We start from the raw sequence: 22,692 nt of genomic DNA on the forward strand, positions 1-22,692 counted from the left end.
TACAAGAGAGAGAATGATGTCTACAGTCTGCTAATAAGGCTTGGTACTGCAATGCTCAGCACTTTCCTATAAATGACATTAGTGCTTGTAGTTCATTGCACTTCATTGTTCATTATCCTAGTTTTCTTTAGGTCTTCTCTTCTGAATAAAAATGACAACAGCACTGACTAAAAGAAGTAATCCAAACATACAACAGTGAACCTTGTCACCCCCCTTACGCTATTCAATCCAACTTCCAGCCGTACCCAGCCCATAACACACAGCTGTTTAAAAAATGGCAAATACTTACCACGTTTACTGTGTGTGAATGTTACCACAGAAACAGGGAGACTTGTCTTAATCCACCCCTACTTGGAAGCAATTGCAAAAATACACATAGAAATAAAGTCCTTGAGTCCAGTTTCCTAAATGCAAGTTTGAACACACCGGGCTCCTTTCAGGTGTTTGTTTGTTTGTTTGTGTTGGTTTGATCGTGTGCTCCCCGGAGTGTCTGGCAGGGTCAGTACTCCCAGAGCGTGGAGCTGTCCACCTTGTCTCCGTCGGCCTTCAGCGTGCCCGCTTGGTCGCCGCGGAGATACTTGCCGTTCTTGCCCTTGATGCCCACCCGCCCATGCTCCAGGAACTCAAAGAAGAAGTCCTCGGGCATCTCCCCGTCGGAGCAGACCAGCCCGCTGCTGGAGACATACCAGAACTTCCCTGTGGAGCCTGGCAGAGAGAGGAGAGAGGGGAGAGGGTGTCAGGACTGAGACTGGGCTCAAAAACTACCCTGAGTTACTATTAGCATCTCAGCCCACTGAATTGAATGGAAAGGCAAAGACTCGACCTGAACAGCAAACCATATGGTTCAAAGACGAACAACCATTCAAACAAAGAGCAAGTTCTGTACTTGAGAGGTAAATGCTGATTCAGTATTATTAACTCATCAGCTGCTAGGAGGAAATTCATTACAATGCCAAGGATAAATATACTCTTCGGTCACCTGAAAAAACATATGCATTATAAAATAGATACATATATAGAAAACGTAACATGGTCCAATTCTGCACACAGTGACTGAAGAGAATACAGTCCTTGTTTACTATTAACGATCGTCACGGTGACTGGAGCTTTACTTCTGGAACGCTTGGTAAACACACAGGCTGAGCAAGCGGGGCAGCGTCTGGGGCGGGTACCTTTGACGTGGTAGGCTCCGTCGGCGAAGATGAGCTGGAAGATGTCGTAGACGGAGCGGTTGGCGTCCAGCGTGTTGGAGTTCTTGTGGTGGCAGACGAAGCCATTCTCCCCGCGCAGGATCAGAATGGGACGGTTAATCAGCTTGAACAGGAACTCCTCATCTTCGCCTGCAACACAGCACAGCAATTAGAGCCAGCACTTCTACCAGCATAGCCAATTTAACAAGCATAGCAGAGCAACAATGTGAGCCAGCGTTTCTACCAGCATAGCCAACTTAACAAGCATAGCAGAGCAACAATGTGAGCCAGCGTTTCTACCAGCATAGCCAACTTAACAAGCATGTCAGCAGAGCAGAAGCTGGGCTGAACTGGCAACCATGCACACTTAATCACGAACATGGAGACTATCCTTGCACTATTGCTCTACTAATATGTCATAGTAGATATAACTTGCTAGAATCCTAACTGGTTGCATCCTATTTCATGTTGGAATTTTGTAGTATTATTTGTGCTTACTGTAAACTATACTGTATTTAAATGTTAATTTAGCACTGTAATGCCCTGTAACACCTGTAAGTCACCTTGGATACAGGCTTCTGCCAAATAAATAATTTCTGCCCATGCTGTGTATCTGTAACTTGCATTGAAGAATGCCCAAGCAGCTCTAAGCTTTGACATTTGTTTTTTGCTTTTATGTACGGGTGCTTATGCTCTGTCCCACTGATTTCTAGATCAGTGGTGTTTTTCTGAAAAGGTGCATTTAGAGCTCATGAAAGTTGAAGGGGAATAATGCTGGCTGCATTCAGGACAGTGGCACTCGTTCTGTAGCACACTGGCACTCATGTTTTAATTTCAACGCTTGGCACCAAAATGATGTTTCGGTAGTCGTATTTTAACTTTACAGAAAGAGTTGTGATAATCCTGTAAGCCAGACTGTCCTGTGTGCCCTCATTGCCAGACTTCCACTGAGAACCACCTCAGTGTCTCACTCTATTAGGGTTTAACTGGATAAGGGCTGGCGTCAAGCCAAGGTCATCAGGAACAAGGAACATCCGTGAGCTTCTACCAAACACAGCACCAGATATGCGCTATTCCAGGCACTATTAAACTGAATAGTTGCACTTTATTAGGAACTATTAGGATGTGTTATTGAAATTAGGCTAATGTGTTGTTCAAGACTCCCAGGTGTTCCTGGAATGGCAATGCTTGCAGAAAACCACCACAGCAAAGTACAACTCTGTTCGCAAGCAGGTTATGAGAGGTCAATGCCACGGACATAAGCAATCTTTTGTGAGACCCAGCAGAAGACCACAGATGCCAGAATCACAGAAACCTTCATTGGAGAAGACACACGTGTTTCTACTCGAACAATGCGATGGGAGCTATAATTGTGAGGTTTTCTAACAGGTCACTCTAGGTTTTATGCCAGTTAGTGGACATGCAATAGAACAGGGCTGGAGATGATGGCTGAAGCGGATTGTGACATACTAAGAGAGTCAATCAACAGGCAAAACAACCCCAACACTGAGTGCAGATAGGTAGGGAGCCAGCTACATTGTCCACAGCAGCACACAGATACTTTGCCTCGTGTATCTGTCCAGGTCCATACTCACCTGCAGAGTCGCTGCCTGCGGACAGCTGCCCGTTCTTTTTGGTGCAGATGTACTTGCCGTTTCCCGCTCGGAGTGCCACCCTGCGCCCACGCCACTCAATGTCAAACATGGTGTTGGCAGCTCTGCTCAGGCAAAGAAGAGAGGAGATGGGAGCTTGAGTGAGTTTGTGAGAGGTGGGTGGCCATTTCTGTTACTAAGTTTCATGACAACCAGGCCTCACACACAAACAGGCCGCTTCTCTAAGCATGGCTGATGTATGGAGTTGCAAGGGGCTAGGGTTAGGGTTAGAAGTTTGAAGTTACAAGGGGGTCAAGGTGGGAAAATAGGCATGGAATTGGGAGTTTCTAATGACAGGCCCTATCCAATCCATATGAACAATATACTAGAGCAGGGCTGGGCAGCTCTGTCCCTTTCTGACCAGGTCTTTGTTCCAACCATGTTCTTAATTGTTTACTTGAATCAATTACATGTTAAGCCTTGTGTAGAATGGCTCACCCGGGCAGGAGTTGCCTATGCCTGCATTATAGTACATAACAGTTACAACAAACATACTTTTAATTGTTTAGGTATGGGGTTATTTATTCAAAACTTAGATCTCATTATGCACATTATCAACTAATATTCTGTCAAGATATTTCTAGGCATGCTTTAGGGTTGCATTAGCAGTGGGCAATAAAATGTCCTGCCTATTTTATGATAAGTTACTGCAATGATTCTCAGACCCTTCTATATTAAATATTAACAGCATCCTTGACATAATGTGGTGGTGCAGAGATTGATCCCAGTCTGGGTATTTTGTTCCAAACTTCAATTAGTTAATTGCTCCCTCGCCCTTCAGTTAAGTAGTTTCAGAATTGCCTGTAACAGATCTTGAGGGCCAGCACTGATATACTGTATAAATCTACAAAAGTGTCTGAATGGTGCCACAGAGGGAATGAGAAGACAGAGGCTGCCTCACACTTCGGTGGCAGTGGACTCGATGCCTCCATGCGAGACTAGCGTCCAGTAGTTGCCAGCGTTGGTTCGGAACATGCACTTCTTGCTGCCCTGGTCAATCTCCATCTGGAACGTCTCCTGGTCTGTCTCTTCATCCTGATTGGCTGAGATACTGACACCTGAAAACACAAGGAGACACAAGGAGAACTTTAATGGAGCTGTAAGTAATCCCCATGTTACTGAAGATTAACATCACTGGAGCAGCACCTTCTGCTGGCACTTTATTAAGATTAAGAAAAACAGTCATGCTCAGGAGCTAAACCATGTAATGTGTCTTTTGATTACACTTTATAAAGCTAGAGTAATTGGCTCTTAGCCAGTTGGCAGTGTAGAAGAGGTGCAGAGTCAAACATCCCAGAACACAAGTGATCCGTTTCTTCTGGTTTTACCCTCCCTACAATTGTGTGAGGGTTTTGAAGCTGTAGATGACCACCCAGTCGGTAATCCTAACTGGGGCTGGCAGTCTAAGTTCAGTTTGGATCTCGTTCCGCTGATGACGTCATTGAACAGGACTGATTTCAAATCACTTTTGATAATCCGGTTTATATCACAGAGAGTTGTTTCGACTGTAGGGAAGAATTCGCTCAGTGAAGGACAAGTGAAATTCTGTGGTATCAAACTGCACCATCACTGCCCTTAGAGAATAGGTGAACCCTCCAGGCCAGGGCAGGCTTGAGGCATACTCACAGGCTATACATGGAAGCTGACATCGCCTATGTGTGTGCTGTCCCTGCTCACTAGGTAATCAGAGGTAGGGCATGTCTGGTTAGTGACTCTTTACAGTAAACTGGTTACACAGTGCAAAGTTATGGCAGATAACTGAAATGCAGAGCATCTGATATCCCGTCAGCAGAAACAAATCCTGTCTGTTAACAGAAGAGGAAGAATGAAGCAGATTGTATCTAATGCCCGAATTAGACACCATAAAAATAGCTGCTTTCAAATGCCTCAACCGTTAATCCTTTTACAGTGGAAATCCCTACCCTTCCCTGACAACAACTCTCTAATATCTTCTCTCTGGTAAAATGCAGGTCAGCACTGGAAAGGCTAAGCTGCTTTGCACGCTGCCTCTATGATCTCATTGTGTTCGATAGGGGACATTAGTTCTCTAATAGTTCAGTTGCAGAGTTGCAATTGTGAACCATTATTAGTACATGTGGCAAACTGGTTTGTAGTGCACAGGTCCAACAACAGTTCCAATGGTGAAAACAAAGCTTTATTTGTTGCTTAAATAATAAGACTGACTATACACAGCGATGTGTAAAGCCAATCAAAACCACAAGGTTCAGTACCGATATAATACAATAAAACCGTGTAACAATTTTTTTGTTTTTGTTCCTGGGTAGTAAGTGTTATTTCCTAATTGCTTATGCCTCAAAAGTATAGAAAATGGCTATTATTCCCCACAAACTTTGCTTTTGTGACCAGGACAGTGATATTTCAAAATATCACTATATCCAATGGGAAAACGGGCAAATGTGTGTCTTTTCGTTCACATAAAGTCAGAAAAAAACAACATATGAATCCAAATTAACATGTATTTATACTAAAGTAATACAAAAATGACTACAAAAGATTTAGAAGTGAGTAGTTTTTCGAGATTTACGATTATACTGTATTTACAGTATAATCATAAATCTCGAAAAACTAAACAGAGCATCACAGAAACACCACTTTTTATTGGCTTGAACTATGAACCCAAAACCTGGCCCACCCTTTTCCACAGCCTAACCACCACCCAACTGCCCAAGACAACCTCTCACCATTACAGTACTAGATTAACTAGATTAGGACAGAAAGCCTAACAATTATTTCAAGAGATGTGGGAAAATATAGATATTCTCTCTGATTAGCATTATAACATTTACCGAAGTCCCTTATTGTTGTGTTGATCGGGTGAAGTCCACCTGTCACATCACCATCAATTCTTCATAATTCATATGTTTTATCCCAGGAAGGGATTAGGTATCAGGAAGCAACATTTTAAATGTTTAATCTATAGCGTTTTGTTTGAAATGTCTATATTGTGGCAAATAAAATAAAACCCCAGGAAACAGCACAATGAAAGAATTGACCTGTGATAATGCTGCTAGTAATACAAAGAAGGCTGCATCATAACTTACCCCAAGGTCACTTTACCATCAGCATGGAGAGACAAGTCAGATGAGCCTTAACCATTCCTGACTATAGTATTTTCACAACCCCAATAAGCATTTCACATGTGGCACAATATACTGTAAGCACTGCACTATAACCTTACAACAATAAGTGTACCTTGTCTGTTGGAGACGAATCTACCGCTGGCTGCTTGGAAGACGACCTGTGGGTGGCTCTCCTCCAGGTCAAACAACTCATCCTTGCCAGGCTTGGAGCTGCGTCCGGACCGCAGGGTGCCAGTGGGGCCCGTGGGGGTCAAGTACTTGCCCTCGCAGTCCTTGAACGCCAGCTTGCCGGACTTGAACTCCAGGGTGTAGCCGGTGTTGCGGACGGGCTCCTTCACCAGCTTGCCGTCGTTGCGGAGGAAACGGCTGTCGCAGGTCTTGAGGCAGTACTTCCCGTCCAGGTAGATGAGGGTGAGGAGGGACTGTACTCCCCAGGGGATGTTGCTGTCAGCTGAGATCTCGTTCTCCTGGGTGGAGAGGTGGGCGTAGCGCTTGCGGCTGAGGCTCAGCAGGTTGGCCTGGGGGTGCAGTGCCAGGTGGACAGCCCAGAGCTCTGGCTCGGCTATGGCCTGGGAGAAGCAGGAGAGGCGGTCCGCGGAGCCCCCGAAGTAGCGGGCATGGGGCTCGGACTGCAGAGCCCAGCGGCCGTCGGACTGCGCCACAATCAGGAAGCGGCAGTTGCCGTTAGGTTGCTCGGCCGCGCAGATCACCTTGCCGTCCTTGTCCGCAGAGAGGTAGCGGCCCAGGTGGCTGCGTAGGTATGCCACGCTGCTGTTCTTTTCTTCTTCCTCCAGCGTCCAGATTTGCTTCTTCTTCATGCTGGGAGCTGAGGCGTTCACCTTGAAGCCAAACGCCTCCGCTGTCAGGTAACGGTTCTCGTGGTTGATCAGGCCGAACTGGATCTTCAAGGCTTGGTGAACCCCGTTGGTCGGCATTTTGGCCTGTCTTGAGTCTTGAGTCTAGGCGCTGGGGTGATGAGTGATGGGTTCAAAGAGGGGAAAGGGAATTGGGGGAAGATTTGGGGGAAGAGGAGGTAGAACAACTACCAAGCAGAAAAGGAAGCAGCGGAGAAACTTTCGTTCTCCTCCCAGATTATTATTTTTTTATCAGTTTTTGTTCAAATAGCGAAGGAGTCTGCCCTTCTAAATATCTTCTTATCTTTCTTCTCAGATTCCTTTTAACAACCTTTCTTTTTCTCTTCCTCTTCTTGTATCTGTCTCTTCTTTCTGCCTGTTTATTTTTTCTGTCGTTCTGCTCTCTTCCTCTTTACTGTTCTTTCTCTGTCGCTCCTGCCCTTTGACACCCTCTCTCACTTCCACGCAGTGCACACTAACACTGGCTTTTTTTTGTTCTACTAATCAGCTCATGATTAAAATGAGCAGGACACCTCAATCCACTGATGTCACCTTGATCCCAAAAGCTCCCTCTCCCTCTCTGTCTCTCTCTCTCTCTCTCTCTCTCTCAGTCCAATCCAGTGCTCCAACCCCTAACTCCAAGCGCCCTGGAGATTCTATGGCTGCAAATCAAACATCGGAGTGCCGCTATGGAAGCCTTGATAAAAATTGGACAGGAGGATTCAGTTTCTCTTTTCTTTCCCTTCTCTTCTGATTCTTACAGGTTTTTTTGTTCACATGTTTAATTTCCTGGAGCCTAGCAGCAGTTTGGTTACCTAGCCCCTCACAGACTGTTTAATTGAACGCATCTTGGATTACAAACTCTCCCAGATCTCAATAAGCCGGCCCAAGTCCCCTGAAACAAATAACAGCAGCAGGCTTGGGTAATAAAGAGATTTGTTCTCTAATTTCTTACAAAGCCCTCTTTCACCAAGCTCCCTCCTCCCTTGAACCCACCAGCTGCTATCAGGGAGGGAACCCTGTTGCGGGATGATCGGGCACCGGTTTACTCTGCCTAACGTTCCTCCACAGAGACTCCCCAAAATCCCCTAGTGCTCCTTTTTGATTCTCCCATCTCCATTCCCTGAACTGAAACCTCCTGTATTGCTGCAAGTTGCCTACAAGCCATGCAATCCGATCCCTCCCCAGTGGCAGTAGTGGCCCTATTGGTGTCTGCTTTCCTCCTCTCCTCTGTATAAAGTAACTCCAGGTCTCTGATTCCAGCCCCTCTAGGTCACCTATATAGGTGCACACATATACAGACACACAAAAAAACAGTCCTCTCCCATTCCACCAGATACTAATCTTCTTTACCATTATCCTATTAGTCTGGTCTAATCCTATCAGCTCTCCTTAACCCTTCCAACAAACTTCCTTCCATCTGTCAGTGACAGTTCAGAGGAAGTTGATCTTCACTCAACAACCCCCCCCCCCGCCACCCCTCTGAATACACACACATGCACACACACACACGCACACACATGCATGCACGCACGCATGCAGACACACAAGCAAGATACAAGAATTCTTCTGCCAAAAATGCCAAATGGATTTGGAAAACAGTGGCACCCTGCTCGCAAAGCTATAACTCATGAGCTATATAAAGAATGTTCTGACGGATTAAATCAAAATTTTGTATGCATGAAAGTGTTACAGACTGCTGTGGGTTTCTGTAACCCTCTGCGAATACAAAACTCTGAATAAATAAATCAGCCCTTGCTAACAGGGTTCATGGGCCTGCAGCGAGCTGTCACTTGCTTCTTCATTATGATTCGCTCTGCTTGTGCCAAGCTAGGCTATATAGTTCACCCTGCTTTCATCACGCTTCCTGAATGCTTATCACTCGATCCCCCAAGCTTCTTCATGCTTTAAGTGCATACCATGAAGGCACTCAGACAATCACAAAGGGCAGAGACATTAACTTAAAATCGCCATTAGTGCAATTCCTAGATGTATAAGAAAATGTAAGAATAAGTACTTAAATAAAGGTATTTTAGGTTACCTTTTTAGGTTTTTACTATTTTAGGTTTTCCACCTCCATTGGATGGGTTTTGTCCTTTCTGAATTGTAGTTTTTAACTGATAACGACATGGAGAAAATAGCTTTAAGAATTGTCAGTAAAAACTATAGGTAAACAAATGGTTGTCAGTTATGCTTTGCAAATGGATAGTGCTGCACCACTACTACTCCACGGCAGCCTGTACAGCATCAAAGACACTATTACAAGTACTATTGCATTTACTGCTGGAAACATCGGCAGTAGTTAATTCGGACGCTGGTAAGGAATAATATACTTCCCTAACCCTAACACTATCCCTAACCCTAACCCTATCCCTAACCCTAACCCTAACCCTAACCCTAACCCTAACCCTAACCCTAAGCCTTGCTTCTCTACTCATCATTGCTATGTTTTACCCTGATTCACTATGCTTTACCATGGGTCTTGTTGTCTTGCAGGGGCTGGCTGTGTCTGTGTGAGCTGCAGCTCCAATAACTGGTACCCCCAGGTATGTTTACTGCTCATCTGGGGCTTTTGAGTAATCTGATTGATCACAGTTCATTGTATAGAGGCAGCGGACTCTGTTAGGGCCAGTGGTGGCTAAATGGTCATTTTGCAGTTGACCATGCTTCCCCATGCTTTTAGTATGCATTAACATTATAGGCCATTCTAGTAAACAGATTTCACTGTAGATGTCGAGCATAAACGACCCTGAAGGAATAAGAAAGCTGGTAATAGCTGCTTTATTAAACAGCCCCTTACCAGGTGACTAATGGAAACAATTCCATGTGTAATTATTCACTATGGTGAGATTAGCTTATTAGAAGTGCATCGTCAAACACCCTGTTTATCACAGAGAGGATAATAGATGGACTGTTTCATCCATTATGAAAACGATCTTGCTTCTAACTAAAATAAATCTGCAATCATTAGCCACCTTACATGATGTACAAAATCCTTCTGAATCTGATCGTGTTGCTTCTTCTGTTTGTCCTCTAGCTGCAGGTTTGGTATTATAAGTCATTAAAGGGCACTGTACAATAAACAACAGGGGTCCCAACACAGAGCCGCGAAGTATTCCTCTCATAGCCTCTTTCCCAAACTTGAAAAAGTTTCCATTTATGGCATCCCTATGTTTCCTGCTCTTCAGCCAACTTTCCATCCAGCTGTACAGAACTCTTCATTGGGTCTGGCAGCCAAGCAGCTTGTTGCTTGCCACATGTGGAGTACCTCATTTTGTGTTATGCTGACCTCAGTATCCAAGCTCAGATTACTGGTTTGCAGCACACAGTTTTATTGAGCACAACGTTCCGTGTAAATTTCAGATCTTGGTATGGCTGATCTATTTGCTGTAACTTGGTTGTCTCTGTTCAAGTGCTATGGTCAGATAGCACTATCTCTCTTTTTTGAAACTATTGTGCTTCAGTTTTCTGCACACACCTACAAGCCCCTACTTGCATCCCAGAATGACGCTTTGAGTTCTTCTTAATGGCGGGTCCTTAACGAGCTTCTCGCAGTCGGTATATCTGAGGTTCTGATTTCTAACTCTCATCCTTCATCTCGGTGATAGCTGCAATCAGGATTCCTCACCTACCGTCAGACCCATCCCTGACTCCGCCTCGCCAGCCTGCCTGCTTGCCTAGATCTATTTCCAATCATGATTGTATGGCCCTGCTGTCCATTTCCTCTCTCAGTGTAGCTCTCAGACATGCCTACATCCATACATGCTCCCTCCTCTGTTCAGCAGAATTTGCCTATGTGTCTGTCTGTCCTGGTACAGCAGCACTCTCACTAATGATATTGTTGAAGGCCGCTGTGTACTCTATTCCTGGATTCCCCTGTGCAGCTACAGTATATTATACCATGGTCCTGGTATACAGCATTGAGACGTCATGCATACATGGATGCATGCAATGGTTAGGGTCAGGCAGAGTAGACATTGGGATAATAATGTAACTTCTATTTATTTATTTATTATTTATACACTAGGTTTCTAGATTTGAACAGTTCCCTTGGAAACTTTACACTGGATCAAAACTTTATTAAACTGTCCCTAAAGGAAGATCTATCAATTTGCGAAAGACCTAATGTTTCTGTGTTTCACTATTACTATACAGGTGTACATTTTTGAAGGGGGCATTTCATATTTGGTTATATATACATCATATTGCTCAGTGATTGCATATACAAGAAAATAATTATGAATCAAATATTTAAATGTACGCAGTGAAGCTGGATTTCGAATGTCGAATGGCAACCGATTCCAGAGCTCTGTACAGAAAAGATGGCTGGCCTATCTTCGTACTCATCAGAAATACGATGCATATTAACTTCACTTGCTAACATGGATTTGAAGTATCGTGGACCATCAATCATATCTACATTTGTAAAGAAGAGAGGCAACATGTCTTCTAAGCTGCAATGGTAACAGACCCATTTCAGTTTACATCAGACTCCAAGAGTCTTAACTGCAATTCACCATTAAGTCACACTGCATAGGCTTGATTAATACTGGTTTCCATTCACTGTAATCAAACTGTGTGTGTGTGTGTGTGTGTGTGTGTGTGTGTGTGTGTGTGTGTGTGTGTGTGTGTGTGTGTGTGTGTGTGTGAATCATTGCATTCCACTATGTGTTTACCTGACTTCTTTCCAATGCAGGTCCCCTAGTGTCTGGCAGCTCACACTTCAGGCTTAGTAAACTAAGGTATGTACAAGCTGTATGTATGACATCACTGTACAATTCCAAACTCTAAATTCCAAGCCTGTATGTTTTCATGATGTCATTGGAAAAGCACAGCTGGGTACTCTGGTGTTAGGCTGTCTCAGGGCTCTATACATCAGAGAGTATTGCTGTTGTTTAAAACGTCACATGTGCAAAAACAAAAAAGGGTCGCTTTACTTATTTTGAATCATTCAGAGTGCTCCCATTACCTGATTCTGTTCTGCTGCCCACTAATCTTTCAATTGGGACTTAATAGTTCTAGCTTCACTGTAGTGCATAACTGGCTCCGTTCAGATAGGGAAAGGAACACCGAAGACTCTATAAATCCCTGCAGTGCCCAGTCAGCACTGGGATTAAGCTGATTGGAGCTGACTGAATGGGATTCCAACGGGTCAAGCTGGTCCATGAGACTGAACAGCAAATGCTTTATAAACTGACTGCCAAATGTATTCATAAAGCATTTGTGCATTGTACTACTGTGCTGTGTAATAACTGATGTGCTACAGCTGCATGAATATGCCTCTTAATCTTCTTTGAAGCTTAACATTTCTACAGAAAACCAGCTCCCCCCTCCAACTGAGTCATAAGCCCTTAAAGTCACAGTTAAGGGACAGCTGCTGTGTAGTGGCAGCAGTGGTGACACCCCCCCACCCCCTGCCTTTCTCCTGTCACAGGCAGTGGACGCACATGGGAACAAGCCTGAGGCTGCCAAGAGTTGCAAGCCTGCAAGACACATCGAGTGAAGGCTGTGTGGGGAGGAACACACTCCTTTCAAGAAGAACCACCAAGGCTTTCAAATCTGATTTCTTAGCTCTGATTAGCAACACTGTCACGGGCCCCCCTTTCGTACTCCCTGGTAATCTTTTAGTCCTTTGCTGTCTTCAAATACAATCCTGTCTATTCAAGCTAAACCTGAGGCTTTCTGGTACCTCCACTGGATTGCAGCCAGACCATTACACTGAGTCCGGCATAAAGGACAGAAAGCAATCTACAGAGTAGTGCTGGATTGTAGATAAAACAAAGCATGTCAAACTAAACAAGGAAAGTCATTTTTAATGTTTTCAGTGATAACATGTGAAAACAGTTTTTAAGTCTGGTTTCCGTGTGCCTTATCAACACACTATCTATCTTTAAAATTCTGTATTACTGTCTTAATGCAGCTTGCAAAAAATATTTTTGCATGGTATTTTTACAGTTTTCCCGTGCTTTTTCCCTATGGTTATACTATGCATTTCCCACAGTTTTCCCTGATTTGCCATGTTTTTCAATATGCTTTACCATACCTGGCCATTCTTTTGTAATGCTTCCTTATGCTTCACCATGCTTTCACTATGCTTTGTTACATGTTTCTATGCTTTTACTATGGGAAACTTTTATAAGGACAGCTTGTAAGCGATGCATGGAGAGCACTTTATAATTCAGTTGCAAGAATCAGAATACATGTAGACTTGTCACACTAGGCTTCACATACAACTGAAAACATGCATGTGCTTATTATATGATATATAGGTAAGGAGGCTCCAAATAGATTACTGGAACGATTCATTGATCAATGTTTAATTGAGGCTTGCCAAATAAAAGCAATGGCACAGACAACACTTATTCACCTGTAAGAATGTTATATTATAAAAGTGGGCTGATCCCAGCTTCCATCCAATAAAATCCTATTGGGCATACAGACCCAGCATACACCAGGCTGGGGAGCTGGGAGAAGCTAGCCCAAAACACACACACACACACACACACACACACACGAAAGTGAATGGCAGACAGAGTCCACTAGTCACATTATAAGGTATTGCGATTAAAGGGAATGTGACAGGCTCTTATACGAGGCAATGCCCTCTCTAAGATGCCCAGCTGAGATCTAGCTACAGTTGTTATGCATGACCCATCAGCAGTAGACAAATATTATAACAAGACATCTTTCAAAACTTAAAAGACGCTGACCAGGAATTCTTGTTGAAATTTTGTAGCAGAACAAAGCTGCAGCAGGTCCAGGCTAGTCCTAAACACATATACTTCATGCTGGCATGCAGGGTTTTATACCCAACTGTAAAGGGTGCTTTCACAGACCCAGGTTAAATATCCAGTAAAACAGAACTGAAACCTTGCTTACACAACCATTTCAGCAGGAAGTATTTGTCAATATGTTTTGTGTCTAAAAAGTCTGTCTAATATAATAAACTTTAATTTGAGCTTTACTGAATATCTTGTGCAAGCACTGTTATATATTTTAAACGCTTCGATATATTTTAGATTCAAAATATTTTAGAAAAGCAAACCTAATTGCGTTAAAAGTATATTAAAATCCAAAAAGGATAACTTTTCTTTAAAAATGTTTAACATTACAGATATGTTTGTACTTTAAAATATTCCACTGTTGCACTCATGTATTTGCAATGTAACAGTATCACCCACACCTCTAGAATGTATTACTAGGTACTATCACTGACTGCACTCAGAAACACAGATGAAGCTGCTGTTGTGATTATTACAATAACAATGCTAGTGCAGGCAGTCCTCTCTCCACACCCTGGAGTGGCTAGTCACAGTTTTCAGACACAGTCCGATTTAGCTGTGCTTTCTTTCCTAACTCAGACACAGGGACCTGCAATTCAGACACTCCCCAGTTAAATAAAATCTCAAAATGACCAAATATGGAAATATGGGCTGGAGAGGATTTTTTTTTTTTTTTGTTCTTTTCTTTCACTAGTCTCAGTGCCTCTGGGCACTAACCCCGCCTTGTCTCACAGCTTCACCCAGTCTCTCACTCTGTTCACGGTTTGGTACTGTTTACCAAAGAAAGGGTTACAGTATAGTCAATGCTGCTGCCTGGGCTTGGAAACCTGCTACCTCTTCATTCATACCCAGATTAAGGAGCCCCTGTCTGGCTGTTTGAAAGGCCTGGGAACATGAATAAATATGAAAATAACTCTGTGAAAGGGATACTCTTTTTAAAAGCCTGGCATTTGAATATGGCATTTGAATGTAAAGGGCAGTTGACTGTTGGTCGTGTGATGATGGTGATTATTGGCAGTGCTGCTGCTGCTATTACATCACAGCTCCCAGTCCCTCAGCTCTAACCACTATACTACTGAGCTGATCCCAGTCCCCAATGTTTTAGAACCTTCAAAATCACAGAACATGTTTAATGAATCTTAACTTAATCTTATAAAACAGGGTTTTTGAAATGTGTGTTGCATCCTGCAAAGTGAATTAAATAATTAGCCCACTTGAAAAAAATAAAAACAGTCAGAAAATGGAGTGCATGTGAATCATGAAGCTTGTTGACTCCGGTTAGCCGCTTAGTCCCTCAAAGCAAAGATGAGTCATGCAGTATCTCCATTGAAGATAAGCACCTTTGGGAGACAGATCACCTAGAATGAAATCTTTATTAATAAAACACTACACCTTTGTTCTGATTACCTATTGCACACTCTGGCCTATTAACAGAGCAAATGTTTACTAAATCTGTTCTCCTCACAATTCCATGTCTGTTCTGCATTCTCTGTGCCTGTGTTCCAAGTCTGAACACTTTGTTCTGTGTTCAGTGAGAAACCTGGGGTCAACCTGAGATCAGAGAGGACCAAATAAAGCCATGAACTGCCTCGGTGATTTGCCAGTGTTTACGTTCTAGGAATTCCTTTATTATGACCACCATAAAATGGAGAGCTGGTCAGAAGATGGGAGTTTCCCTTACTGTGCAAATGTCTCATTCTTATTTGCATTGTGCTCTCTTAACCTTGTTTTACCATGCTTTACATTACCAAAATGCCAGACAAATACAGGTCATCCAGCTGGCTTCACATCAGATCTTCATTTTCAATCTTTGTGCTTTTCTGTGGGTGAATACATTATATATTTGTAGCCCCACAATAACTGGAATACAGGAACTCTGCTGCTGTGGTATACTGTTCCTACAAACTTTATCAAGTGCTTATAGGTCAGCTTGCCAACATGCATTCCTAGTTATTATTGTGTACAACCGATTTTACAGCTGGGAGGGACATGAGTTAAGAGTCTGTTTACCCAAGTAAGGCAAACAGACTTGTTTGCTGTCCTGGTATTGCTTGTGCTGAGTGTGTTACAGCTGCGAGAGGAGTTAGTCATTTGTGACGGAGCTGTTGCTCAGGTGGAATTTGAAAATGTCAGGGTTTAGGTAATAAACTGTTATCACACAGATTGCAAAAGCTCTGTTGACACTACAGGCATTCACAGGCCAGAGCACCTTATATGGAGGCTGCCAGGTTATGAAGGTAATTCCCTGGATCCTGAGATAAGAGACTTATTGATACTGTACCTAGCTTCCCCTTTTCTCTTTACTAAAAAGTTCCTATTAAAGTTTACAAAGGGACATTTGCATGGTAATTTTGCAATTTTACCCATGATTATACTACACCATAGTATACCATTGCAAATATACATTTTTTATGTACTTTACCACACCCCTCTGGGCTTCACAATGCTTTGGAAGTATGCTTGATGGATGGTGTTCATAAAGAGGTCTTTAATGTCGAAATCCTGTGTGTCCTTCTGGGTTTAATATTAAACATTTTTTTCAACAAACTTTTAGCGCACAATTTTGAGGCAAGTGCAAAGGCCCATTTTAAAAGAGGAATTAAATATATTTTGAACAGTAGACAAAAAGAAACCAGTGGGAAGGAACAACTTAGGCACTGGCTGAAAAATGACTTCTGTAAACTTTGCCCTGAAGCTGAGTTAATCTACTCCACAATGACTAACAGGAAACATGCATGCTGTGCTTTAGGTGATAGCCTTGCCTTGAATTAACTTCAGCAAACCTCAGACCTATCAACACTTCTGATGCAATTCTAATGCCAGGGTACATATACATGCGCCAGAGTTAAATGAATTGACTGTTTATTTTAAAGACAGTCCGTATTGTAGTGGTGAGGCCTAAACTCAGTTCAGCCACCTCTGACGGTTGCTGACAATGCCTCCAAAATCAGTTTCCGGGGCCGGGGCAGCGCGCGCCACCGCTGAATACGAGGGGCGTGGTCTGGCCGTGACATGGCCCCACCCCCCTCTCAGCATTCTGCAGCGTGAACCCGCGAGCGCATGCAGCCAAGCAGCCAATCCAGGCCCGTTTTCTGAAAGATGCCCATATATGGCTATGTTCTGCGCGCGCGGGGGGAGGGTCTGGGCGGTTGCTGTCGGATTGAAAAAGGATACCGAAGGGCTCTTTGACTTCAGTCAGCCGGCGGCTTTAGAGCAAGCAGGATCTCAGCTACTTTCCACTTGGCTTAGCATTCGGAAACGCCTTACACAGGTAATAAGTGTTTTAAGAGTTATAATCACATAGTGTGTGGGGTTATGAACATTTTAGTACCGGTAAATTACATTATTGGGGGGTTGGTGTGTGAGACCATTGTTTAACTGCAAGATTATCTGCGGTTTACAAAACCGATTTTATTTCTATTGTATTTATTTATTTTTCGAATGTGTATGGATATTTTGTTTTATGTTTTAACGGTGTGTCGTTGTCCATAAAATGGGGTTCGAGAAATAGTGTTTATATATAAAAATAGTTTCCTCCTGGTGTCGCTGCCGGTATAGTAACGTACTTGCAGAGACAAATCCTCGGTTATTTCGTTTTTTGCTTTGTATAACACGGTTTGATAGGTTGCAGGGTTCAAGTTTAAAAGGTTGGTGCGACCAGAGAATGTTAAACCGAATCGAAAAGGGGGCACGGGGGAGAAGACATGAATGCTCGCTTTAGCGTGATGCACAATAGCCGTGACCTATTTTATTGAAGCTGTTTTGGGGGTGATTAACTTTTTTTTTTTTTTTTTTTGTCCTATTTAACTGAGGCTGCATCTATGTATTGCATGATCTGTAGATACCCGGTTCGTTTATAATAGTAACGATACATTGCATCTGTCTGGTCGCATGGGAGGGCTCTTTTCGCATGCGTTTGGTTTCTGTAATTGGCTGTCTGTGTTTTGAAGCCACTTCGGTTGATGAAAAGTTAACAGAAGTGTTTGGTTTTAGTTACAAATCATTTTGTGTGGGTCTGGGGTGCGGTTGTCGTTGAAGTCGCTCCGCTTGTGTAACAATGGGGCTTGCAATACTTCAAGCGGACACTAGAGCCTCTAGAGCGAGGAGGATATTAACGCATTTTTGCCGAATAGCATAGTCGTCGGGGTCGCTTTGAAACACAACCGTCATACATCTGCTAACCCGGTTAAACTGTAATCCTTGCTCTGAAGTAGCATATGATTTGATATTAAATTGTACATGCGTTGCTTGTCTCTTGGTGTAATTAGGGGTTGTATCATTCATGATTGTGCAAAGGGCCTGGTTCAACACCAATGGCGGAGAGCACTAGTCTGTGACACGCGTTTGTTTACCGAGCGCAACCATTGACGTGTTAGCCAGTTGCATGCGTGGTCGTTAAACACCTTTTTAATTATTTGGATTCTTTGAATTTAAGTTAGGAAGTGGGTGCGGCCCTCTCCATTCTCCTTAAATGGAGCGGGGACCGCTGATTGGCTCGCTGATAGTGTGACGTAAGCTGTCAGATTCAAACCAGGAACTCTGGGAGGGTGCGGCTGACAACGGTCTCTCCAGAATCCGCTCCAGCTTCGTCAAACGGATTTGCTTTAACTTTTGTATCGTTAAAACCGCCTTGAACCTACGTCTAAAAGGTGTATGTCACCTGAACTGTAGTCAGTTTGTCGTTCAATCCTTTCAGACCATGTAAAGAATGTAACTGTCCAAGCAAGAGAATGCAACATGCATGTTAACTTTGTTTGTATCTCTTAAAGCTAGTAGATATATTAAAAAAAAAAAAAAACAGCCCTGTGAATTATTTTCTTTGCTTCCAGAAAAATGGCAGATGAAGAGATTGCAGCTCTGGTCGTTGACAATGGCTCTGGTATGTGCAAAGCCGGTTTCGCTGGAGATGATGCTCCTCGTGCAGTGTTCCCCTCAATCGTGGGACGTCCCAGGCATCAGGTGTGTAGTATAACTTCTCCATGGGTTTTCTTAACCTCTGGTACAAATCTGCCTTGCTACTCAGCCATTCCACCTCTTTGCTAACCTGTTTTGGTTGTAGTTTTGCAGATACTTCAGATATAGCACTTTGTTGCTACACTGTGGACTAACATTAACTGAACTGTTCCCTTCCAGGGTGTGATGGTGGGTATGGGCCAGAAGGACAGCTATGTGGGTGATGAGGCCCAGAGCAAGAGGGGTATCCTGACCCTGAAGTACCCCATTGAGCACGGCATTGTAACTAACTGGGATGATATGGAGAAGATCTGGCATCACACCTTTTACAACGAGCTTCGTGTGGCCCCTGAAGAGCACCCAGTTCTGCTCACAGAGGCCCCACTGAACCCCAAGGCCAACAGAGAGAAGATGACTCAGGTAATCCTCGCCACAATACAGCCCTTGCAGGATTCCTCTTGACATATCCTATATACGTACAGATGTGGCTCATGTATGTGGGTACCCGTCACCTTTTAAACCTCAACCTAGTTTCAAGCTGTCTTGTTTCAGCGCTGTTAGCTGTAACTCTCTCTTCCTTCTGTTTTCTTACAACATTTCACAGGTTCCTTGTCTGCATCTCTGTCCCTTGAAGTCATTCAGGTTTCTTTTTATTTATCTCTTCTGTGTTGCTTTTGTCCCCTCCTTTTAACCCCCTTCCCCCTCATCTGCTGGCATGTCTTGAATGTCAATTCCTTTAATTTGTTTTAGCATGACTACGCGAACATGTTCTAACTACTAATGGGAGACCTGATCTATTTTCCTGGCCACACTTCATGTCTGATTTGAGCTGGAACCCTTGCCTTTAACTTGACTGGGACTGAATGAATTTGCTTCTGTAACAGTCATATTTTACATTCCAATCTTAGTGGCCGTAGGCTTTTAACTAGGTCAAATTAAACTTCTGTAGCCTAAAACCTTGGAGGCAGAGTGAATTCTCCAGATGCAGTGTTTTTCTACTTTAAAGTCTTGATGGGTGTTAAGCATTTTGACCATGAGCACACATTAACTGAGCTAACCTGTATCCAATTGCCAAGCACTTGCAAACTTCATACCACATTCTCTCCCTGTCTGCAGATCATGTTTGAGACCTTCAACACCCCGGCTATGTACGTTGCCATCCAGGCCGTGCTGTCCCTGTACGCCTCCGGTAGAACCACTGGTATCGTCATGGATTCCGGTGATGGTGTCACCCACACAGTCCCCATCTACGAGGGGTATGCCCTGCCCCACGCCATCCTCCGTCTGGATCTGGCTGGCCGTGACCTCACTGACTACCTCATGAAGATCCTAACAGAGCGTGGCTACAGCTTCACCACCACGGCAGAGAGGGAAATCGTGCGCGACATCAAGGAGAAGCTCTGCTATGTGGCGCTCGACTTTGAGCAGGAGATGGCCACCGCTGCCTCCTCTTCCTCCCTGGAGAAGAGCTACGAGCTGCCCGACGGTCAGGTCATCACCATCGGCAATGAGAGGTTCCGCTGTCCTGAGGCACTCTTTCAGCCTTCTTTCCTGGGTAGGTGACTGTTTTGTAGTTTGCCAGTTTTATGTTTGTTAGCTAGTGTAAGTCTTTCAGCATTTAAATGGCTCTGGCTTGTAACATTAACATCTCTTCTAAGGTATGGAATCTTGTGGTATCCACGAAACAACCTTCAACTCCATCATGAAGTGTGATGTGGACATCCGTAAGGACCTGTATGCCAACACAGTATTGTCTGGAGGTACCACCATGTACCCTGGCATTGCTGACAGAATGCAGAAAGAAATCACAGCCCTGGCCCCCAGCACCATGAAAATCAAGGTAGGTTCTGTGGAGCATCCCAAAACAGTCTTGCAAGTTGGCTGACTTGCTTCTCTGTTTTGGAGTACAAGCTAGACACCAGTTTGTGTGGGTGTTGTCAAATGAAGATGGACAGGAATTTAGATTGTCTTTTAGCTGGACTAGCAGGTACTTGGGTGGTCTGCAACAAACTTTACATTTTGTGTATAGTAATGTGCGGTTTCTTTTGCTTTCTCTAGATCATTGCCCCGCCTGAGCGTAAATACTCGGTCTGGATTGGTGGGTCTATCCTGGCTTCTCTGTCCACCTTCCAGCAGATGTGGATCAGCAAGCAGGAATACGATGAGTCTGGCCCCTCCATCGTGCACCGTAAATGCTTCTAAGTGGACTGCAGTCAGATGCTAGCATTTGCTGCATGACTTTAAAAAATGCTCACAGTAAGAATTTGCTTAGGCAAATTCACACATGCTGGCCTCATGAAACTGGAAGAAAAACAAAGCCTGTATGAACCATCCTTTCAGAAAGCTAGCATGAAGTGTTAAGGTGAATTTCAGAAAACGCTGTCAATTGTCACTTGTCTTGCCGCAGTCTACCCCACGGGTTTCAGAAAACATCCCATCCAAGCCTTCCCTCCCCTTTTTTTGATCCTTTCACTTTCTTGTTACCCAGTAAATGCCCTGTAGGGTGATTTTGCAACTCCAGTTTTGAAAACTGTTTGCATTGAAAGTTGTTATGCATCAGAGTTAAATTTATGTAAAGAAGTTTTTGTATGCTGCCTTAATGTTCATTTTCACATGACTAGAAAAGTGACCTGTGTAACTCATCCTGGTGTTGTATAACCCAACAGTTTCTCATTGGGGTGGGGTGGGGGGGGGAGGAATTAAATAATAAAAAAAAAATGCAGTAAACATGCTTTGTTTTTTGGTATTATTATTTAAGATTAGACTTTAAATATGTATTGAAGTGGACAAACTTAGTGAGAAATCTTTAGAACGGGTGTAGCTATTGCTCTGTATGAAGTCTAGTTACTTGAGTTGAAGTTCAGTTGAGCAACTTTAGAAGTCTTATGTAAAGGAGCACATATTGCATTAAAATACAACATCCTATATAATATTTGGAAACTCATCAGGGGTACTTTCAGCTGATCAACCAGTCCACTCTGTGGATGGAATGACACATGAGTAATTCTTTCTTGCCTATTACAAAAACTGGCATGTGTGCCTTTACAATGGTCTTCAACTATATTTGGGATAGGGCCATCCATGCATATAGGCACAGGTGCTTTTTATATAAGGCTATACTTTCATGGTCTTTGATTATATAGATAATTTAAAATATTCCTACATGTTCATGCTACTATTCAAGATAGGAAACGGTGTCACCTCTGTACTTGAATATAAACTATTCCTGCAATGTATAAGCACTAAAACGCAAGTGCTTTTTTTAAAGTTATTTTAAATGACTAATGAAATGTGTCAATGAAAATAGTGTTGACCAGAATCCAGTAGTTAAGCACTACTGCTGTTCAGAAAGAAATAGACAGCCCAGTTTCTTTGCCTCCTCCAAAATGACATTTAAGATGCGACCCCACACACAACACTCGAAACATGCAATAGTAGCAAGTTATGAGTTGTGTACAAAGGTCCTAAACCGCTTCGATTTGTAAATAGGCACATAACAGTACTGCAGACATCCCAAAATCAACCCTGGTAATGTTGTAAATTGGACACCAGATGGCAGCATAGATTAAAATTTTTCAAAACAAAAACCTGTGAACAAAGAAACGTGCATATTCAAATATCAAAGACGTGCACACTCAAGTATAAGTGTACGGTGTTATTGGAAATACTGAAAGAAACACACCGAGCTCCATGACAAGTGTTTAGACTGCTAATTGTTTTTCCAAGAAAGCACCCGGTAGCTCTAATAGCCAGCATGTATTCAATACTGGAGATAATTGAACAATACGTGCGGTTTATTTCCAGACACGCTGGTATTGTGTTTAACTGACGTGTCACAAATAAAACGTGCATACCTTTATTGATACTCTAATATTATTGTCTGCCAAATATATACATGTAGTGATATCTTTAAGCAATCTCTAGCAAGAATACCTAGAATAAGATTGCAAATCTTTGGTGTATCTTGCAAATTGATACACCTCGGAGGCACGACAGATGTTTTCAGTAATGTAACTGCCAGATTCCCAGTGAATCGCCGCTTTTGAACACATTATTGTGCGGGGCTGACTATATTGAAATGGCAGTCGTTACATTACAGCAACCGAGGGACTGAAATTGTCTGCAACTGGTGTTTAAAATAAGCATTTGGGAATTAACGG

The 22,692-nt window shown here is 43.2% G+C and overlaps 2 protein-coding genes across 2 annotated transcripts; one reads left to right on the forward strand and one right to left on the reverse strand.

Moving 5' to 3' along the window:
* Positions 1 to 7,510, reverse strand: LOC121296613 (fascin-2-like). The gene is made up of 5 exons (XM_041222329.1): positions 6,056 to 7,510; positions 3,744 to 3,900; positions 2,786 to 2,907; positions 1,173 to 1,340; positions 1 to 705 (listed from the first exon to the last, which is right to left on the reverse strand). Exons 1-5 carry the CDS (start codon positions 6,876 to 6,878, stop codon positions 500 to 502), a joined length of 1,476 nt encoding a protein of 491 aa, XP_041078263.1. The 5' UTR covers positions 6,879 to 7,510; the 3' UTR covers positions 1 to 499.
* Positions 7,511 to 16,743: 9,233 nt separating this feature from the next.
* LOC121296069 (actin, cytoplasmic type 5) lies at positions 16,744 to 21,091 on the forward strand. Its single transcript, XM_041221237.1, has 6 exons — positions 16,744 to 16,850; positions 18,409 to 18,538; positions 18,713 to 18,952; positions 19,649 to 20,087; positions 20,191 to 20,372; positions 20,591 to 21,091. The coding sequence occupies exons 2-6, from the start codon at positions 18,413 to 18,415 to the stop codon at positions 20,732 to 20,734; spliced, it is 1,131 nt and encodes a 376-aa protein (XP_041077171.1). The 5' UTR covers positions 16,744 to 16,850; positions 18,409 to 18,412; the 3' UTR covers positions 20,735 to 21,091.
* Positions 21,092 to 22,692: the final 1,601 nt, after the last annotated feature.

This window comes from Polyodon spathula, chromosome 21 (assembly GCF_017654505.1).
Source record: "Polyodon spathula isolate WHYD16114869_AA chromosome 21, ASM1765450v1, whole genome shotgun sequence".
Classification (NCBI taxonomy): domain Eukaryota; kingdom Metazoa; phylum Chordata; class Actinopteri; order Acipenseriformes; family Polyodontidae; genus Polyodon; species Polyodon spathula.

Coding starts and splice junctions, on each gene's coding strand:
- LOC121296613 (XM_041222329.1), bottom strand. CDS start 6,878: ATGCCGACCAACGGGGTTCACCAAGCCTTGAAGATCCAGTTCGGCCTG. Junction 3,901..6,055: donor ATTCGTCTCCAACAGACAAG/GTACACTTATTG, acceptor TTGTGTTTTCAG/GTGTCAGTATCTCAGCCAAT. Junction 1,341..2,785: donor CGCAGGCAGCGACTCTGCAG/GTGAGTATGGAC, acceptor GCTGTGTTGCAG/GCGAAGATGAGGAGTTCCTG.
- LOC121296069 (XM_041221237.1), top strand. CDS start 18,413: ATGGCAGATGAAGAGATTGCAGCTCTGGTCGTTGACAATGGCTCTGGT. Junction 18,953..19,648: donor ACAGAGAGAAGATGACTCAG/GTAATCCTCGCC, acceptor CCCTGTCTGCAG/ATCATGTTTGAGACCTTCAA. Junction 20,088..20,190: donor CTTTCAGCCTTCTTTCCTGG/GTAGGTGACTGT, acceptor ATCTCTTCTAAG/GTATGGAATCTTGTGGTATC.